The 19553-nt window shown below is 37.8% G+C and overlaps 1 protein-coding gene across 1 annotated transcript in view; it reads left to right on the forward strand.

The window, feature by feature from the left end:
* Positions 1 to 19553, forward strand: part of SNTG1 (syntrophin gamma 1) — an 888222-nt gene that overhangs the window by 723124 nt on the left and 145545 nt on the right. The window contains exon 14 of the mRNA XM_043601045.1: positions 9635 to 9673. Coding sequence (XP_043456980.1) covers positions 9635 to 9673 — 39 coding nt within the window. The remainder of the gene's footprint in view (positions 1 to 9634; positions 9674 to 19553) is intronic.

The following is a 19553-nucleotide window of genomic DNA, read 5'->3' on the forward strand; positions in this document are numbered from 1 at the left end:
CTGAGAACGCACCACCTTAGCCACCAAAATTGACTTGTTTGTGAGGTTTAAAAGAATAACAGGTTAGCAGAATTTGGATGAAAATTTGTACTATAAGATCTTCACTAATCTTCAAACATTGAGAAAAAAAACTATCCCTTTAAGACATTTAAAGTAGGAGGAGAGCAATTTTTTAAAGAATATTTGAATATCCTGTTGTATTTTTTTGGTCGAGAGAGGTAGTCACAAGAGAATATTACTGCTCTAGTTTCTAGATACATTTGATGATGCTAAAAATGAGTATATAAAATTAAGGGATTCAAAAAATAGGAGTGACATTTAATATAATGGACAGGCCTATTCCACCAAATTTTATTTTCAGTCAGTTAATTCCAAACAAATCTTTCTTAAAGCCAGCTGTGTATTACCCTTATCTCACCTTGAGGGATCTGCTGTAATAATTAAGCTTCCTTTAAGGGGTTTCCATCATTAACATCCAACGGAATGTTGTCAAAGAAAAGGAAGGACACGTATTTATCATTTCCCCCAGCATTTACTCTAAGTGAATATTATTCCATAAAGCACAGTTTGTAATATTTATTTTAGCAGATGTTCCCTTTTGATGTTGGGTAAATTTTAAAGTAGTAGATTTACCATGATAATTTTCAGTTTTTTAGTATAAGGAATTCAACTGAGAAATATTTATAATATAAGCAACCAATGACTTTACATTTGTCCTTCTAGTTTTTGTTTTTTGCGAGCAGGGTCTCAAAATTCCAAGTTCTAATAAAAAGTCTTCAATGAAGAAGCTACTGAATGTAAATTAAACTTTTAATGCTGCAGGAACATATTCTTGCATATAATAGGGATTCAAAATACTTATTTCTTTAAACGTAAGACTTCGTCAATACCAGAGATCCCTACAAGGAAAAAAAATCTTTGAGTAATACAATAAAGAAGACAGAATAAATGGTGAAAATGTTTGCTACAATAGAATGCATCATTTTTCTAACAATATTTAACATCTACAAATATATGTAGATGATATGCAGTGAATAAAATTGCTAGTAATTAATTATAAGATGTTGAAAATAACTTTCTTCTCTATTCCATTTTATCCAAAATATGAAGATTCTCCTCATGTTGGGTTTTTGATTATTCTTCTCCTTAAAAAACTCTGTTCAAAACCCTCTTTCTTCAAGAGTATATCTACATTACTTGACTTTTATATCCCTGGGGCATATTGTTTTCTAGAGAATCAAACACAAAACCCCATTTGCCATTTAGGGTATTAGAGTTCATAAAAAATGTATTTTAAAATATGTCTTTGCATTTGCTTTTAATTTTAGGTTTTTATTAAAGTGCAGAAGACTATAAAATGAAAACTTATTGCAATAACAATACATATGTTGCTGGTGTTTTTATTAGTAGTAGGTATTACATATACATTAAAGTATGTGCATTTTTGTTTACACATGTATAAAATAAAATTACCATCCTCTTGTTTAGGTGGTATCCTAGGGGCGCCTGGGTGGCTCAGTCGGGTCAGCATCTGACTTCAGCTCAGGTCATGATCTTGCTGTCCGTGGGGTTGAGCCCCACACCGGGCTCTAGGCTGACAACTCCAAGCCTGGAACCTGCTTCGGATTCTGTGTCTTCCTCTGTCTTTGTCCCTGTCCCGCTCACGCTCCGTTTCTCTCTCTCTCTCTCTCTCTCTCTCTCAAAAATAAATAAACGTTCAAAAAAAATTTTTAAAGATGGTATTATCCTTTGTTCAGTTAAGATTTAATCATGAGCCTTTTCCCATGACAGTAGTTGTATTCTGAGATTACCCACTTCCAATATATCAGAATTAATAAATGGATTCTTACGGGACATATAAAACACTCAAAATCTATCATTAAATAATAGTGCCCTATGGATTTTTTTTTCATTTTTCATAGTTCACAAGTTTATGATGAAAAACACTGCAGTGCTCCTGTCCAGTAACACTGGCTTACAGGAAGGGGAAAAAGTTCTGTTCGAAACAACTCACCGGGTTCTGACAATAGCAAGGAACAACATGAGGCTGAGATTTGAGACGGGAAGGAGACTGAGTGCAGACAAACCATACAACTAAACGGTATCCCTGAAAAGAAACAAAACGATCTCAAAACTCACGAGTGAAGAGGAGGCCTCGGTCCTTATTTTAAAAATGTTGGCTAAGCTCCCCGTGATTGTTTGCTGCTGTCCTTATCTGCGGTCGTGCTGAGTGAAGCTGTGGCCAAATGGGAGTTCAGTTGTATTCACGAGGTGTTAACGTTTACATCTTATTATCTGGGCTCCCTCGGAGAAAGCAAAAGTAACCACAACTAGCGCTCTGCCAGAAACTGGTTTCTTGACCAACAATGTGGCTTCGGCAATGCAAGGCCGTGGTCACGGCCGTGGATGACAAGAGGCTTCGTATTCTTACGTGGCACATCTTTTATGGCCCTGTGGACTTTTTGCCGTATTAATCAGTTCGAACATTACTGATTATACCTTCCTATGAGTATCTAGAAAAAGAAGCAAAGCATAGGAACGATTTTGGTCTCACAAACCAAGACTGATGTCTTAATCCAATCAGCTGGATCCCGACTGGGTTGGAGTTTTATAGGATTCTGTTTACTTCCCTTTGTTTTTCCCTTTTCCAACTTACAGCCCTCCAGGTCTTTGAGCTGAGAGTACGGTCTATTCCTGGGAGCCCTCCTCAGCTGGCTCTCAAGCCTCCTTGCTCACCTCTCAGCACAGCAAATTTGTGAAACTGCTGTCTACTTTTGCATGATTTTCACATGACGGTTTTTTTAACCATTTGTCCTGCCATGATTCACAATTCAGCAATACCTTGATGTGAAAACCAACTTTGTGTTCAAAGCCCCACAGATCACAAACGCTGCCAGTATGACCCTGTGAAAGAATGCTCTGCTTCTTTCTCTGTCTGGGTAAATTATGCTTCTCTCTTCCAGCCCATCCCGCGTCTACAGGGGGCCAGCTCACCTCTGTGCGCTCATCTGTCTGGGACCTCACCTGTGCTCACCCTTGTGACAGCAGGTGTTCTCAAATACCTTCATATGCATTCATTTTTGAGAGACAAAGAGAGACAGAGGGCGAGCAAGGGAGGGGCAGAGAGAGAGGGAGACACAGAATCCGAAGCAGGCTCCGGGCTCCGAGCTGTCAGCACAGAACCCGACTGGGGGCTCGAACTCACCAACCACAAGATCATGACCTGAGCCGAAGTCAGATGCTCAACCGACTGAGCCACCCAGGCGCCCCTCAAATACCTCCCAACAAAACGCTTTTAATCAGTTCTCTCCATTCGAGTCCCTACCAACAGGAAGGTAGCTGTGGTTCCTGCTCTTTCATCCGATTTAGGAACCTAATGATTTTGGTTTATTTCTTACGTATCTCTGCATAAAGATGGACTGCACTGCCAGTGAGTGGGTGACAGTGTTCCAAGGAATTCATCACGAACTCCACCGTTGCTCTCTATTGAAATTTAAAATACAGTTTTTATCATTAGCTCAATATAGTTTAGATTCAGTTACTTTTATTAATATATTTTAATTTTTACTTTTATTTACATTCTATATATTATGTTGTTATTGGTATATTTTTATTTAGTTATTACTTATTCAATTACCTACCTGTTAAAAGTCATTGGTTAATTTCGTTTTGCAGTAGGAAAACCCTGTTTTAATTGTTGTAATTCTACATGAACTGAAAATTCTAAATGCGTTTGCAAAGCCCTGGCGATTAACCTTAAATACCCTTGGGTGCATTTGACCATTTATCCTTGATAGGCCTAAATGTAGTTGCACTTAAATAATATCACACAAAACTTTTAATCTGGGAAACATTTGACATTTAGGAATGAATCTCTATTTCACATTAGGTTAATTTTTATGATTTTTTTCTTTTTAGGGTGATCAAAACGTACTCTGTTCCATTTCTGTATCTTTTTTTTTTTTCAAACTGAGGAAGTCTTGATTTGGATATATATATTTGGTAGTCAAACACCGTAAAATCTTAGTTATTTTTAATCTAATTGTCTTGAGCATTTATCATATAGTAGATTATCTTCCTCTACTGATATATGTATCCTGCCCTTTTAAATAGTTATACTTTTACATTCCGTTTTTCACCATATTATCTGGGTGATAGTTTTTAATGTCACTGTTAAGTAATAATGTAAGGGCAATCCTTTATATTTTTTTGTTAAACAGATTTCATAAGTTTAATTTTTAATCATGATATTTCTTAACTTGAAGTAAATGCTGATTCTGTATATATAAAGATATCATTATTTTTTAAGCTTATTTATTTATTGTGAAAGAGAGAGAGAGAGAGAATGTGAGCAAGGAAGAGACAGAGAGAGAGAGGGGGAGAGAGAGAGAGAGAGAGAGAGAGAGAGAGAGAGAATCCCAAGCAGGCTCCACACTGTCAGCTCAGAGCGCTATGCAGGGCTCGAACTCACAAACCATGTGATCATGACCCAAGCTGGAATCAAGAGGTGGAGGCTTAACTGACTGAGCCATGCAGGCGCCCCAAGATCATTATTTTATTTTACTTATTCCATTTCCTGTACCATTACTTTTATAAAGATTGGAATTACATTAAAAAATGGTTTTGCATAGCTATTTATAAAATTAAAATATTTTTCTTCTTAACATAACCAACATAACCATCCCTTAGATGGGTTTCCATAAACCATAACAGGTTTACAAATAGGTTTTTGTGTGTAGTCCTCACTGTCTTTGAAATTAAAAGTAAATGAAATTTTGCATATTGGGATTTGTCATAAGACTTAAATTTCCAGAACTTCTGATAAAATTACAACAGCTGGTTATATTTTGGCAGAGAGAGAGAGAATGTCGGTTCCTAATACCAACGGGTCTCATCAGTCCAAAATATATATTAATGTAGTGATTTCCTTTATTTTTGTCTTTCTGTTAATTTTACTTGTATGGAAATCATCCACAAAGTGGAAAAATGGGGTTCCTCCAATAAATTCCACGGTTCTGTAATAACTGGAATTACAAGGTTATTCTAACAAAGAAGATTAAATCAGATCCTAGTTAAGGAAGAATTAGGATAACTGAACCAATTACCGATTTTCAAATCTGAAAAGGAAGCCTCACACGGAGCCCTAAGGATGAGCTGCAGAGTAGCGGCAGCAACAGAAGGAAACCCTTGGCATCATTTTGATTCAGATCTAGGATTATCAACAAGTTTGAGAAGGTAGGAGCGACGTGAAATGTGCCCCCCTCAATAGCTAACCGTGGTTGGCAATGCTTGTTAGGTAGTATGGACACGCCACCAGGCTGAGGGAGATAAAGACTCCTCAATTACAGGTTCCATGATGGAGAGTTCAGTAGGCACATGCAACAACAGTGTAGAAACTAGACCCCCGGGGAACGCTGAAGAGAAAGTCACCGGTCAGTTCCACTAGGGGATTCGCAAAAGTTTTGGTGGTGGATATGGTTCTTGGAGACACAAAGACCCCTGCTTTGGACACATCACTCTCAGTCCCAGCTCATTGTGCTGTGGTCATCCTCTCTGTAGGACGATCATGTTTTACTACCTGATGGTAGAAGGTCAAATCAACCGTGTTTCTTGAGCCATTGCATTAATTTTTCTTCTTTTCTAGAAGTCTCTATCGAGTTTCAAAGTATCTATAAATCCTCCGAAAGAGGTCACATAAGTTTCACCAGATTTGTAAAGAGGTATATGATTAAAAATGGTTTATAAAAAAAACCCGACACTTTGCTGTCTTTGAAATAAAAGTCTTTCCTTAAGGTAGCAACATAACAACATAATTCCTTCAAGATAGAATTTTCTACCTGGCAGATTTATCTATTCTTCCTCCCTTCCTTCCGTCCTTCCTTTCTTCCTTCCTTCCTTCCTTCTTTCCTTCCCTCCCTCCCTCCTTCCATCCTTCCCTCCTTCCTTCCTTCCTCCCTCCCTTCCTTCCATCCTTCCCTCCTTCCTTCCTTTATCTCTATCATTTCTTTACCTTATGAGTGTTGATTCAAGTATAGTTCCTACTTTTTTTTATTACGATATGAGGGGTTCCTGAAAAACTACACAATGCAAATTATATCCTCTTATATTTCCAAGTGGGCATTAATTGTATTCCACAGTCTTTTTTTTTTTAATGTTTATTTATTTTTGGGACAGAGAGAGACAGAGCATGAACGGGGGAGGGGCAGAGAGAGAGGGAGACACAGAATCGGAAACAGGCTCCAGGCTCTGAGCCATCAGCCCAGAGCCTGACGCGGGGCTCGAACTCCCGGACCGCGAGATTGTGACCTGGCTGAAGTCGGACGCTTAACCGACTGCGCCACCCAGGTGCCCCAATTGTATTCCACAGTCTTAAGTCAACATGATGTTAAACAGTCAGTTTTTACAGGCTTATCTTTCTCTTTCGGACTAAAAGCCTTAACATGGATTTCCTTCACCTGAATGCCCTTTACTTGGTAGTTGTCTATGTCACTCGCTGCTCTTCTAGAATGACATGTTAGGCAGTCCTAGTTAAACCCACACTCTTATTCCTTTACAGCCTAAAGATTAATAATTTAAGTAATCCTGCTCCATAAGCAGCTAGTTTGATGTGACTGCAGTTATATTCTTTCATCTTTTTGAGCCTTCATGTTCAGACTCTGACTCTGTTTTGTGCAACATCATATTAATTGTTTTGGCTTTTCGTAACACAAATGACTGGTTCTGATAACACATAATTAACATTAGTTTCTAAGAAGTTTGACATTACAAATCTTCTTGACAGATTTCAATTTTCCTTTTTTGAAGAGTGGTCTTAAAAATAATGCAAAGAATTTAGGATTTGCATTATTTAGAATTAATATTCTTGCCAAAAGTAGAAAATTAAAAAAAAATTAATGTTCATTTATTTTTGAGAGAGAGACAGAGAGACAGAGCAGGAGCAGGGGAGGAGCAGAGAGAGAGTAAGACACAGAATCCAAAGCAGGCTCCAGGCTCTGAGCTGTCAGCACAGAGCCTGACTTGGGGCTCGAACCCACAAACTTCAAGATCATGACCTGAGCCAAAGTCGGATGCTCAGCTGACTGAGCCACTCAGGTGCCCCAAAAGTACACAATTTTTAAAACTTTGCTCAATTAATGCATTTCATTAAGAATATATTATTTAGTGGCACTTGGGTGACTCAGATGGTTGGTTAATCGACTTTTGGTTTTGGTTCAGGTCATGAGCTCACAGTTCGTAGGTCGGATCTCCCCTTTGGGCTCTGCGCTGACAACACGGAGCCTGCTTGGGATTCTCTTTTCTCTCTCTCTGCCCCTTCCTCTCTCATGCTCTCTCTCTCTCTCTCTCTCTCTCTCAAAACAAATAAACTTTTAAAAAAGAACATATTATCGCCTGATATTTTATTACATTTACTAAGTTAAGCATTATTTCAATTGTATGACACAAAGCTTTATTTTTAAAAATAAATTTAAATCGTCATTAATGTTTCCAACATGTTTATCCATAAGCGGCTTTATTGGTATGATTCCCTATGATGACAAAATGAGTCATTTAAAAGAAAATACTTCTAGCATTTTCTACCCTGAATCTTCATTTATAATTCAGGTTTCGTAGAACATTCCTAGGTAAAAGTCGGCATACTGTTTCCAACTGAGAAAGGCTTTCACATCTGAGGAAACGTCAGCTGATTCCTTATCCTTCTAACTTGGGACATGCCTGCTAGTGATTGAGGTTCTGGAGGTGCTCAGCCGGCAACCTCTGCTCTGGACCCCAGCCTGGTTCGCGCATATTTGCCACTCACTTGAGTGTATAGACATTAATCTAGAGTTGACAAGAAAACAGAAAGGGATTCGCAAAGTATAGGAGAAAACAAGGCATCTTTGCTCAGCTTCTTTAAAACACCCCCGTTGTCTTCGAAGGAAATCCAGACTTCTTTGATATTCATTTTATATGTGATTATTTATTATATTAATAACTGTCACATATTGAGCTCTAACTTCATGACCTTTGTGTTTTCATTTACTTTTCCAACAAATCTGTGTGGCTCATATGGTGATAGACTTTTTGCGTAGGATGAAAAGTAGACACAGGGTAGTTAATAACTTGCCTGCTGAAATTCAGTAACAGTTACGGCCGGATTCAGACGGAGGTCTCTATGACGGCACAGCTTGATCGTGTTATCATGCATCTACCTTGCAGCTCCAGAACACTCTGTAAACGAGCATCATTAAAGTATTGTCTCTGAACGCAATGTGTTTCATTTTCCCGTCCCAGCTCTTACAGCACCGGGACTCACATTGGTAGATTACGGAAAGGATTTTGGAAAACAACGAATGATAGTCTCCCCGCTTCTCACTGCATTTATCGAACCTACACATACATGTGCTCGTTTGTATACGTACATCCCTGCGGCCTGAGCATGGCTACATTTACTTAGATTATTCGGACTTTTCTGTCGGATGAAAACGTTAAAAGTGACAAAGCTTGACCATTTGTGCCGGAAGACAAAGGTCCATACAAACTATTGGCGGAATTTTACAGTTTTTTATAACAATCCATAAGAACTGGCAAAAAGCATAGTTCTGCCAACTTTTCAGTATGGATTTTTTTTATTGATTAATAAAAGATTCTTAGGAAACTGTTCTTTCTGTTTGTGTCTCCAAACCCATCCTGATTTTAGCTGAAGACACTGGTAGTTTTAGAGACTTTCTTTAGCTGATTCTTCACCAAAATAAGAAGTATTCTGAAATGACTATAGTAATGTAAGAAAGATATGTTTGTGTGTGTGTGTGTGTGTCCCTACTGGAATCATATAAATCTTCCAAAACTTTCTTTTCTTGTGTATTTTAAATGACACACATGTTGCCAGTAAGTTTTGCACATGAGCCGTTTGATGATTTTCCAAGTTTGTGCCTCGTATCCATTGCATTTCCTGTTAGTTCACATTTATCAGTAGGACAAAGGGAACTGAAAACTAACAACAAGGAAAAATAAACTAAATCAGGAAAATAATTTCTAAGTGAAAAGCCTGTGTTTAGTGTGATGTGAGATTATACCATACAGAGTTAGCCTTCGTTAAGTTTCTCTCTCCAACCAATGAAAAATAAAAACTGGTTTTAATTAGCAAAGTTTCTGTTGAACCAAAGACTTTGTGTGTTATGAGTTCACTTGTCTAAAAGCCGATACTCATTTCCAGTTGGAGTTTACAGTTCGTTAACATGACTTAATACAGACGAAATTCTTTCTCCGAAGATTTATTTTAAAATGTTACGATATGTCACTCATGAAATTCTCTTCAAGTAAACGTAAAAAAAAGTGAAGTGAAAAATTAAATTACAAAAAGTTATTCTATGTTCTTGATAGACTGTGCATGGACACACAGGCTTCCTGTTTCTCATAAGTGAGAAAATCATTAGAAGAAAATCTGTTTGGACCATGTGTACACATCAAATTTGGAAGACTTTTGATAGCCAACATTTTTAGAAATTTGTAGCTGATGTTTGATATGCAATGGGATTTTAGTATGCCAGTTGGGAATATCAGTATATATTAACAAAGGAAGAATAGATTCTCATAAAATTCGGGGGCTCTTGTGTAACTTTGTTGATTGCTCACTTTTATTTATTTATCATTGCAGATTAAAAAAATCAACAGAAACTTTCCCGTAAACCAGCAGGTAAGATGGAAACATACTTGGAGAGACAAAACACATATTACTTCCAGGTTATCTTTTATAGAAAATAGTTTTGATTGCATTTAATTTTTTATGTGGAAATAATTGGCACTGTTGTTTGCTCTCTAGGAAAACACATAATTTATTAGATTTTTTCACATTATGTAATATATCTGTTTCTCTAATAATATTCAAAACAGTTTTAAACAATTATTTTCTCCAGGGCCCCTGGGTGGCTCAGTCGGTTAAGCATCCGACTTCGGCTCAGGTCATGATCTCACCATTTGTGGGTTCGAGCCCCACATTGGGCTCTGTGCTGATAGCTCGGAGCCCGGAGCCTGCTTCAGATTCTGTGTCTCCCTCTCTCTCTGCCTCTTCCTCACTCGCACTCTGCCTCTCTCTCAAAAATAAATAAAGATTACCCCAAAAAACCCCTAAAAAAATAATATTTTATCTAAGTAAACTAAGTCAAAGCTATATTTGACAAAATACATATATTTATTTGAATATAATGTTGAAGAACTAAGGGAGCTATTTCTCATGAGATAGTTCGTATCTTATCTGGGAGACCTATGTTTGATCTAAAAGTTAGAAGAAATTTTCAAAATTGGCTGATGTACTTTACATGAGTCTAAATTAATGCACAGAATGAAAATAATGTCTGATTAATCCAGCCGAGAATTTAGTGGATTTATTAGACTAATAATTGATTATCAGATAAAATAGTTGATTGTAGAAAATAATAACTGATTCCAGTTATAGTTTTATTAAGCTGAACTTAACGTTTGCATCACCTTCATAAACATTATAAAAACATTCATTTGAATGAGAAGAGTCGGTGTAGGCTCAGTTCTGGACTCATGCAAGTCAGTGGTGCGTCGGGTTTTTGTGATGTTAGAGCAACAGAGGCCAGCGTGACTTTCTCACTCTTGATACAAAGTCAATGTGCAAACTTTGATCAAAATCTAAACATGTAGAGGCACCTGGGTGATATAATCGATTGAGCGCTGGACTTGGTTTTCGCTCGAGTCATGATTCCTGGGTTGTGGGATCGAGCCCCTCGTGGGCTGAGCATGGAGCCTCATTCAGATTCTCTCTCTCTTTCCCTCTGCCACTCCCACCTGCTAGCATGACCTAATTCTCAAGTGTGTGTGTGTGTGTGTGTGTGTGTGTATATGTATATATAGATATCTACATATATATACGTTATCTACATATCTATATGTGTATCAATATCTGCGTTATCTATTTGTAAATGGTAGGCCAATCACCAGTTAATTTCAATAGTAAAAATTTTAAATAATCCCAGCTTATAAAAATTAAGTTACTTCTCTTATCTAAACCTCAGTGCCCTCATATTTTTGAAGATTAAATAACAAATGTAAAATTCTCCGTGTATGCCACTATTATCATTAATGTGTTAACATTTTAAACGTGTTCTTTAGAATATAGAATTTATGTTCTTGTATAAATTGTATTATTGATGATGCCACTAGCCCAGACCAGCCTGCAGAGTTCTGTGCGACTGAAATACTAATGAAGACAGCTCTGGAGAGCCCAGTGTGTCTACAGTGCTCTTAGCCATGCCGATGATTTAGGTGGAGACAGACATTGGAGAGATGTACGTGTCACGTGTCTCACCACGTCCATCCCAAGCCGTGGTTACGTCTGAAGCCCTTGTTTGTGGTGCAGAGAATAGGGCTGTAGCCCGGAGCTCCTGATGGCCTCACGCTGGGTATCACTGGTATTCCCTCTGTGGCTCCCATTCCATCCCAGGTGCTTCTGAGGCCAGTAGAACATTACTTAGGAAATGCAGTTTAACAACTTCATAGGGCTGCAGTGGAGGAAAACTTCATTAACGAGGAATTATTCAAATAGAAAGGAGCATCAGCCATTGGGGAAAGTTGTATTGCCCATCAGTAAACCTAGTCGTTTTTATAGTCAGATACATAAAATGTAGATCTATTCACTTGGAGAATTCTTGCCAAAAATATAAATGATGAATGTTTCTTTAAGAATGACTCTAATATCTGTGTTACCATCGCTCCTTGCCCTCTCTAACCTTGACATGTGAATTGTTAATAATTAGTATAATTTATGTTACTATAAATATTTCATAACCCTAATAACCCCACTGCTATTCTTTATTTATGATGACAACTACATTTAACACTCCCTACATTTTCCTTTCAATGACCTGTGGCATTTTTTGCCACCTCTGCATTTATCTAGGATTTGAATAATAGTAAAGTAAATAAGAATCTGAAAAAACCTTACATATAGAATAAATAATAAAAAGTGTTCAATATCCCAACACCTGCATATATATAATAAATGTAGGTAAGCATTAGCATTCATAGCTTTTTATTTGCTAACCTTTTAATATTATTATACCAAGATTTTATTTCAAATCTCTTCCATCTCACATTTTTAAAAATCATAATGAATTCTTCTTGGCATTTTAAAAACTGAAAGCAAGAGTTAATAGATTTTTCCCTGACTATTTTCCATCATGGAAATGAAGACTTTCAGGAAATTGGATTCATTTATAGTTCAATATTCATATATCCACACCATAGGAAAACTCACCTGCATAGCATGATAGCAATGCATTAGGGGACCCAGGTACATTCTCTACTTAATAAAATAGGAGCCAGTTTATAATGAATTAAAATTTGAAAACACATACAGTCTCATTTCTCCTCCAGATTTAGTATTCAAACAGCACCCTTATCTTGGACTAAGCCACAATGTGTTGCTTTAATCTTAAATTTTTTTCTGACTTAATTTTCATGTAAAGTTCTCTAAAGCTTAGATTAGATATAAATACATATATTTATCCATATGCTTTTGATGAAATAATTTAGAGATATGTTAAAATAGTCAACTGTTATACAATGAAAATCAAGTGCCCTCATGCCCCTGACACATATCTAGGTCTGTAAGGAAAAAAGAACAAAAAAACCCCACAAAGATGTCACCCACTGGAGCACAAGTCTACTGCCTCCTGTGGGATTCTGTTTTTTAAATTGTGCTACCTATGTGGTACAGCTAACCCAATGGGAGAAATTCGAATAAAAGTGAAACATAAAGGGGACCAAGACATATCACTATTTTCCAACAGGGCCAGGTGTTAGAGCTGAGCTCTGTAGGGAAATCCCACCGTCCAGAATCCATGAGACTTTCAGTGAAACCACTCTCATTAAAGAAGAGATTTGAATCCAAAATTGTAAATTATTGAGAAAATAGACCATAACAGGGGAAAGCATAATTTAGAGATTAAAAAAATCCAAAATTAGTTTTGATTATCATGTCCTTTTTAAATAAAGAAATGGAAATTATAAGTCAAGAACAGGATATGGTGTTAAAAATGTGGATTTGCAGAAGAATCACATAGGAGTTCAAAAGTTTAAAAAAATAGTGTATTTAAAATTAAAATCAGTTAACCAATTGAATAATAGAATAGAAGATGAAGGTAAAATATGTCATTGAAAGTATATATCTGAGAATGTCAGTACACACAGAAAAGGGTGAAAAACAAACGTTAACGTAAGACATAAACTTTAGAATAAGAACCTAAAAGAATATCTTCAGAAAGACTGGGGAAAACGTGTGAGAGGCAATGTATGAAGACAGATGATGGTTAAGAGTTCTTATAAGTCTTCAGATTAAAGAATCCAACTAACCCCTGAGCAAGGTAAATAGAAACAAATCCACACCAACAAAGGATCTGGAATGACCTCAATATCCGGTCAGTGGAATACAGGCAACATTAAAAGGATAAACGAGCTCTGTTGGTACTGGTGTCGAAGGTCATCCAAGTAAGTTTATGAAGCAATAGCAAAGTGAAGAATAGGGAATAAAGTAATCACGCTGTTTTAATAAAGGGGTTAGAATGATACATACACATATTCTTTTACAGGCATAAACACATCTTGAGAAGATGCACAAGAATCTGGTAAAGGTGTTTGCCTCTGAGAAGTGTTTGCCCAGTCTGCTTTCCCACTGTGAGGATTTCATTCCCAAGCCTCTGTGCCCAACTCTTATGCCTTTCCCTGGAGAACCCTCTCATTTCCATTTCCGCTCATTTTGTTGATTGAAGTTCCCTATTCAGTTCCTGCAACAAGGAATTGCGTTTTCTTTTGTTTTGTCTTGAGCTCAGATGTGTGGTAATTCTGTTCTTCCCGAAGCAAATTCTATTTTGCATTTCTACCTATTGGAATCAGCCCAGCCTCCCTTATTTATTCCACATCCTCTGGCTTTTGGTCTTTACTATTGGAATAACTGGAAAAACGTATGTGCTTGCCATTTAAGACGTAACATTGGCATATACTTTTAGATGTCTGTCTTTAAATTTTGAATATGTTTCTCTTTTCTTCCTATTTTATTTATGTATAAGTACAGCATACTCCACTCATGAAGGAAATCTACTTTTCATATGTCTACATTGCCTAAGTTAAAAAGAAATTTTTATGGCTCGCAGAATTTGTGTTGTACTTGGACATTTTTTCATTTCAAGATTAACAAAAGTAAAAAAAAATGCTTCACTGTTTATGTCTAGACATTTTAGGTTTTTATTTTTACACTTACCCAACTGGCTTCTATGGACTTTAAGCATTTCTTTCTTATTGCATTTATCACGTTTTATGGTATTCTCTATTAACTCTTTGTCCCTCTCTCAGCCCAGACTCAACTGTAGACTCCTAAAGATAAAAGTGTTATTGTTATATCCTTACCTCCTACAACAGTGCCTTACGTATCATGATTCTGGTAGAGACCTCAGTGTAAAGAAGAAACGCAATTAAATCTGAGAGTTCCTCAACATGTAAAGCTTTCTCTTTTCAAAAGAAGCTCAAAGAAAAATACAGGGCACAGGCAGGGAGAAAATATTTGCAAATCATATCGAATAAAGGACTTAAATCCAGAATATATTTTTTTTAACAAATGAAAACTGAATATTTAAGAAATCAAACAATTCAATGAAAGAAAATGTGCCCAGATTTGAAAAGACACTTCACTAGAGAAGTATGTGAATATCAAATAAGTGCATGAAAAAATATTCAACCTTAAAGCACATGCAGATGAAAAACACCATGAAATACCACTATGTATACACGAGAATGGCTAATTATAACTAAGTGCTGGGAAGGAGGAATTGTTATACACTAGAATTGTTATACACTGCTGGTGGGAATACAAAATGGCACAACCACTTTGGAAGACAGTCTGACAGTTACTAAGAAGTTAAATCTACACCTACCATACGATCCAGCCAGTCCGCTCCTAGGAAATGAAAGCATGTGTTCATGCAGACTAGTTCACAAATGTTCATAGCAGCTTTATACATGAATAGCCCCAAACTGGAAACAACTCAAATTCCAACAGGTGGCTGGACACACAATATCGTATTTATACAATGCAATGTTACTTAGCAGTAAAAAGGAACACACTCCTGGTACATGCTACAGCGTAGATGAATCTCAAAATTATCCTGCTCAGTGAGAGTAACCAGGCACCCTTCCCTCAAAAATAGAATGTAGGCTGCATGCTTCTATTAGATAATCTCTAGGGATTGCAAACTAAGGTACAAAATCAGAAAGCAAATCAGCAGCTGCCTAGGAAATGGGAAGAGTGGGTGGCAACAGAAAGGGATCGGAAAGCAGCATGAGGGAAATTTGGGGTGATGTATATTTTCATTCTGTTGATTGTAGTGAAGGTTTTACGAGTGCATGCGTGCGGCACAACTTTTTAAACCTTACCTTTTAAATATGTGCCATTTATTTATGCTCTTATACCTCAATAAACTCGAAACCATTTTTATTATTAAAATGTCTGGGAATCAAATAAGTTAGGAATTGTATTAAACCAAAGCCATTGGGATTTGGTTTAATCTCAATAGTCTAGATTTGAAATTACATTTGTGTATCCCTTAGTTCACTTTTTGTGAGGAGTAACTTTCTCATTTCCTTGATGCACCTAGAACATAATCATCTGTTTTCTCTATTATGATTTGGATCAGGTTAATTTATTTTAAAAAATGCGCTGAAATTCAGCTTCAATTGATATTGAAAAGCATGGGAAGGGGCAGCAGTGGTCTTGCTGTTAAGTGTCTGTTAAGCAGTGATACTCAGCTAGGTGCAAAATTTATTCAATTCATTAGATTTTACTCAATTCATTAGATAATTTACTCAATTCATTAGAGATCTTTTAAACAAGCAGACCTATGTCACACTGCTGTATATGCCTAAATCCTTTAGGTAATAATTTATTGTATTTATCATTTTTAATCATCATTAACTAAAATTCCTCTTTTGTAGCATGCCTCATTATTCTCACAAAAATAACATTTTACAGTGACTATCTTCTGTAATTACCGAGGAGAAAGGTTATAGAGGATGATATTTTACCTCTTTCTATAAATCACAAATGTTCTTAATGACATCTGGAATGGTCAATCCTTTCCAGGAAGTTTTCAATTACTCTGCCCAGATCCATCAGAGCAATCACTGTCTATGGCAACTATAGCCTTATGAAATGTGGTTTCCTAAATAATAATACCTGAAAGTCCAAATTACTCCTTGAACTATGGGGCTGCGGAATGGATGTTGTGTTAGCAGACATGCTAACGACATTCATGTCATTCTACGTCTCCATCAGAGCTCTTGGGTGACCAGATACATTGTCAATGAGCAGTAATATTTTGAAAGGAATATCTTTTCCCGAGAAGGAGGCCCCAACAGTGAGTGTATAATAGTCAGTAAACCACGTTGTAAACAGATGTGCTATCATCCAACCTTTGTTGGGACATTGATGGAGCACAGGCAGAATAGCTTTAGCATAATTCTTGAGGGGCCCTGGGATAGTCACAATGGAAATGAGCTTCAGCTTAAAGTCCCCAGATACATTAAGCCCCTAACGGGAGGGTCAGCCTGTCCTTTGAAGCTCTGAAGCAAGACACTGACTTGTCCTCTTTAGCTGTAAAACTCCTAGATGGCATCTTCGTCCAATATAAGACTGTTTTCACTTCACTGGAAATCTGTTATTTAGTGTAGGCACCTTCATTAATGATCTTAGCTGGGCTTCTGGATAACTTGCTGCACCTTCTGTATCACCACCTGCCGTCTCACCTTGCACGCCGATACCATGGAGACAGCTTAAACCTCCTTAAACCTCATGAACCAATCTCAGCTACCTACAGACTTTTCTTCTGTGGCTTCCTCACCTCTGTCACTTCATAGGACTGAAGAGAGTTAGGACCTTGGCCTGGATCAAGATTTGGCTTAAGAAAATGCGCTGGCTGGTTTGATCTTTTGTTCAGACCATTACAACTTTCTCCATATCAGCAATGAGGCTGTGCCACTTTCTTGTAATTTGTGTGTTCACTGGAGGGGCACTTTTCATTTCCTCCGAGAACTTTTCCTTTGCGTTCACAAGTTGGCTGTTTGGCAAAAGAGACGCGGCTTTCGGCCTATCCCGGTTTTGACGCGCCTTCCCCACTAAAGCTTAAGTATTTGTGGCTTTTGATTTAATAGAGGCCACTGTAAGGTTATTAATTGGCCTAGTTTTAAGATCGCTGTGTTTCAGGGACAAGGAAGACTTGAAAAAAGGAAGAGAGATGGGGGAATGGCCCTGGCCAGTGGAGCGCTCAGAACATGAACATTGACTGACTGAGTTCTCCAGCTCATATGGAGACAGTTCATGGTGTCCCGAAACAATTACAATAGTAACATCAGAGGTCCTTTATCACAGATCACCATAACAAATATAATAGTAATGGAAAAGTTTGAAATATTGCAAGAACTACCAATTTTTTAATGTTTATTTTTGAGAGAGAGAGAGACAGAGACAGAGACAGAGTCAGAGCATGAGTGGGGGAGGGGCAGAGAGAGAGGGAGACACAGAATCTGAAGCAGGCTCCAGGCTCTGAGCTGTCAGCACACAGCCCGACATGGGGCTCAAACCCACGAACTGTGGGATCATGACCTGAGCAGAAGTTGGACGCTTAACCAACTGAGCCACCCAGGTGTCTCCAGTTTTTTTCATTTTAGAGAAAGAGTGCGTGTAAGCAGGGGAGAGGGGCCAAAGGAGAGAGAGAGAGAGAGAGAGAGAGAGAGAGAGAGAGAGAGAATTTTAACCAGGTTCCACACTCAGTGTGGAGTCTGGTGTGGGGCTCAATCCCATAACCACAAGATCATGATCTGAGCTAAAATCAACATCCAGATGCTTTACTAACTGAGCCACCCAGGCACCCCGAGAACTACAAAAATTTGACACAGAGACACAAAGTGAGCACATGCCACTGAAAATGGCGCTGATAGACTTGCTTAACAGAGGGTTGCCACAAATCTCCCATTTGTTAAAAAAAAATTGCAGCATCTACAGAACGTGATAAAGCACAGTAAAACGAGGTGTGCCTGTATTCAAGGGAAAACAACTGAATCTTGGTAAGACCGTGAGCTTGGTGGCATTTTATCTCGATCTAGCACCCATGCCTCTTTTTCTCCAGCAACACACTGACCTTGAAAGCAGCAGGTCGCGTTCCCTGTGCAGCTTTCTGCTCAGACCTACGCATTGTCTGGTCCTGTGCCAGGCATCACATAACCAGCTAGCCTAAGATTCATAGTCCAATGAGACGAGTATTTCTTTCATTCATTTTAGTTTGATCGAAATGTGTGCATCTGTGTGTCATTTTTGAGCAAAGTATTCTATTAACGAGATTGGCGATTTGTCTTTGTTTTTATTTTGTGTTTCAAAACCTAGGTTCTTTTCAGCAGAACAGAAAACTTTTATAAATGTTGACACAAACCATAGAGTCCCATAATCTTGGGATAATAGGCCTGTAATTACTTTAGTCCATTTTATAATACTTGGTGATAAAAAATGGTGGCATTCTATGATTTAAAGGAGAAACCTCCTCGAAAGCAACAAGCTTACAAATCAGTATGAAAGGATAGTGGCAGAGGCTTCATAGTAAAAAGACAGACTCAAAAGTATTTTACAGTTGAGTCCATACAAAATTATACATACAACTGGTTATTATAACAATGATAAGGGGTGTCTAGGTGGCTCAGTCCGTTGAGCGACCGACTTTGGATCAGGTCATGATCTCGCAATTCACAAATTCAAGCCCCATGTCAGGCTCTGTGCTGACAGCTCGGAGCCTGGAACCTGCTTCACATTCTGTGTCTCCCTCTTTCTCTGCCCCTCCCCCACTCCTGCTCGGCTCTGCTCTCTCTCTCTCTCTCTCTCTCTAAAATAAACATTAAAAAAATTTGAAAAATAATGATAAAATTAACTACATTTTAGAAATTCTGGAAGAGGGTTATTTAACTGGTGGGAAAAATACACTAATCAATTAGTAGATAGATAGAAAGATGATAGGGTAGGATAAGACATAGTACCCAGTGGGATGCCTGGGTAGCTCAGTAGGTTAAGCATCCGACTCTTAGTTTCGGCTCAGGCCATGGTCTCACAATTCGTGGGTTCGAACCCTGCATCGGGCTCTGTGCTGACAGTGTAGGGCCTGCTTGGGATTCTCTCTTTCCATCTCTCTATGTCTCTGTTTCTGTCTCTCTCAAAATAAATAAATAAGCATTTTAAAAACAGATACAGTATCCAGCGCACACAGAATTTTCTATTAAGGAAAAGGCACTGATGGGGAAGAAATGGGATCCTGAGATATGGATGGCTTCATGTGTGCAGTTCCACCCAAGGATAAAAAGCTAAAAGCCCCAATTTCCATGAACTTTCTTTGCAGGAATACTTCATCTGTAACAGGTGCTTCACAAAGAAATGCTCACAAAGAAATCTCCTCTAGACTTACTCTCTCTTACTTCTCCAGACCCAACATGATATTTAGATCCTCGTGTATTCCAATTTGGGA

This window comes from Prionailurus bengalensis, chromosome F2, assembly GCF_016509475.1.
Source record: "Prionailurus bengalensis isolate Pbe53 chromosome F2, Fcat_Pben_1.1_paternal_pri, whole genome shotgun sequence".
Classification (NCBI taxonomy): domain Eukaryota; kingdom Metazoa; phylum Chordata; class Mammalia; order Carnivora; family Felidae; genus Prionailurus; species Prionailurus bengalensis.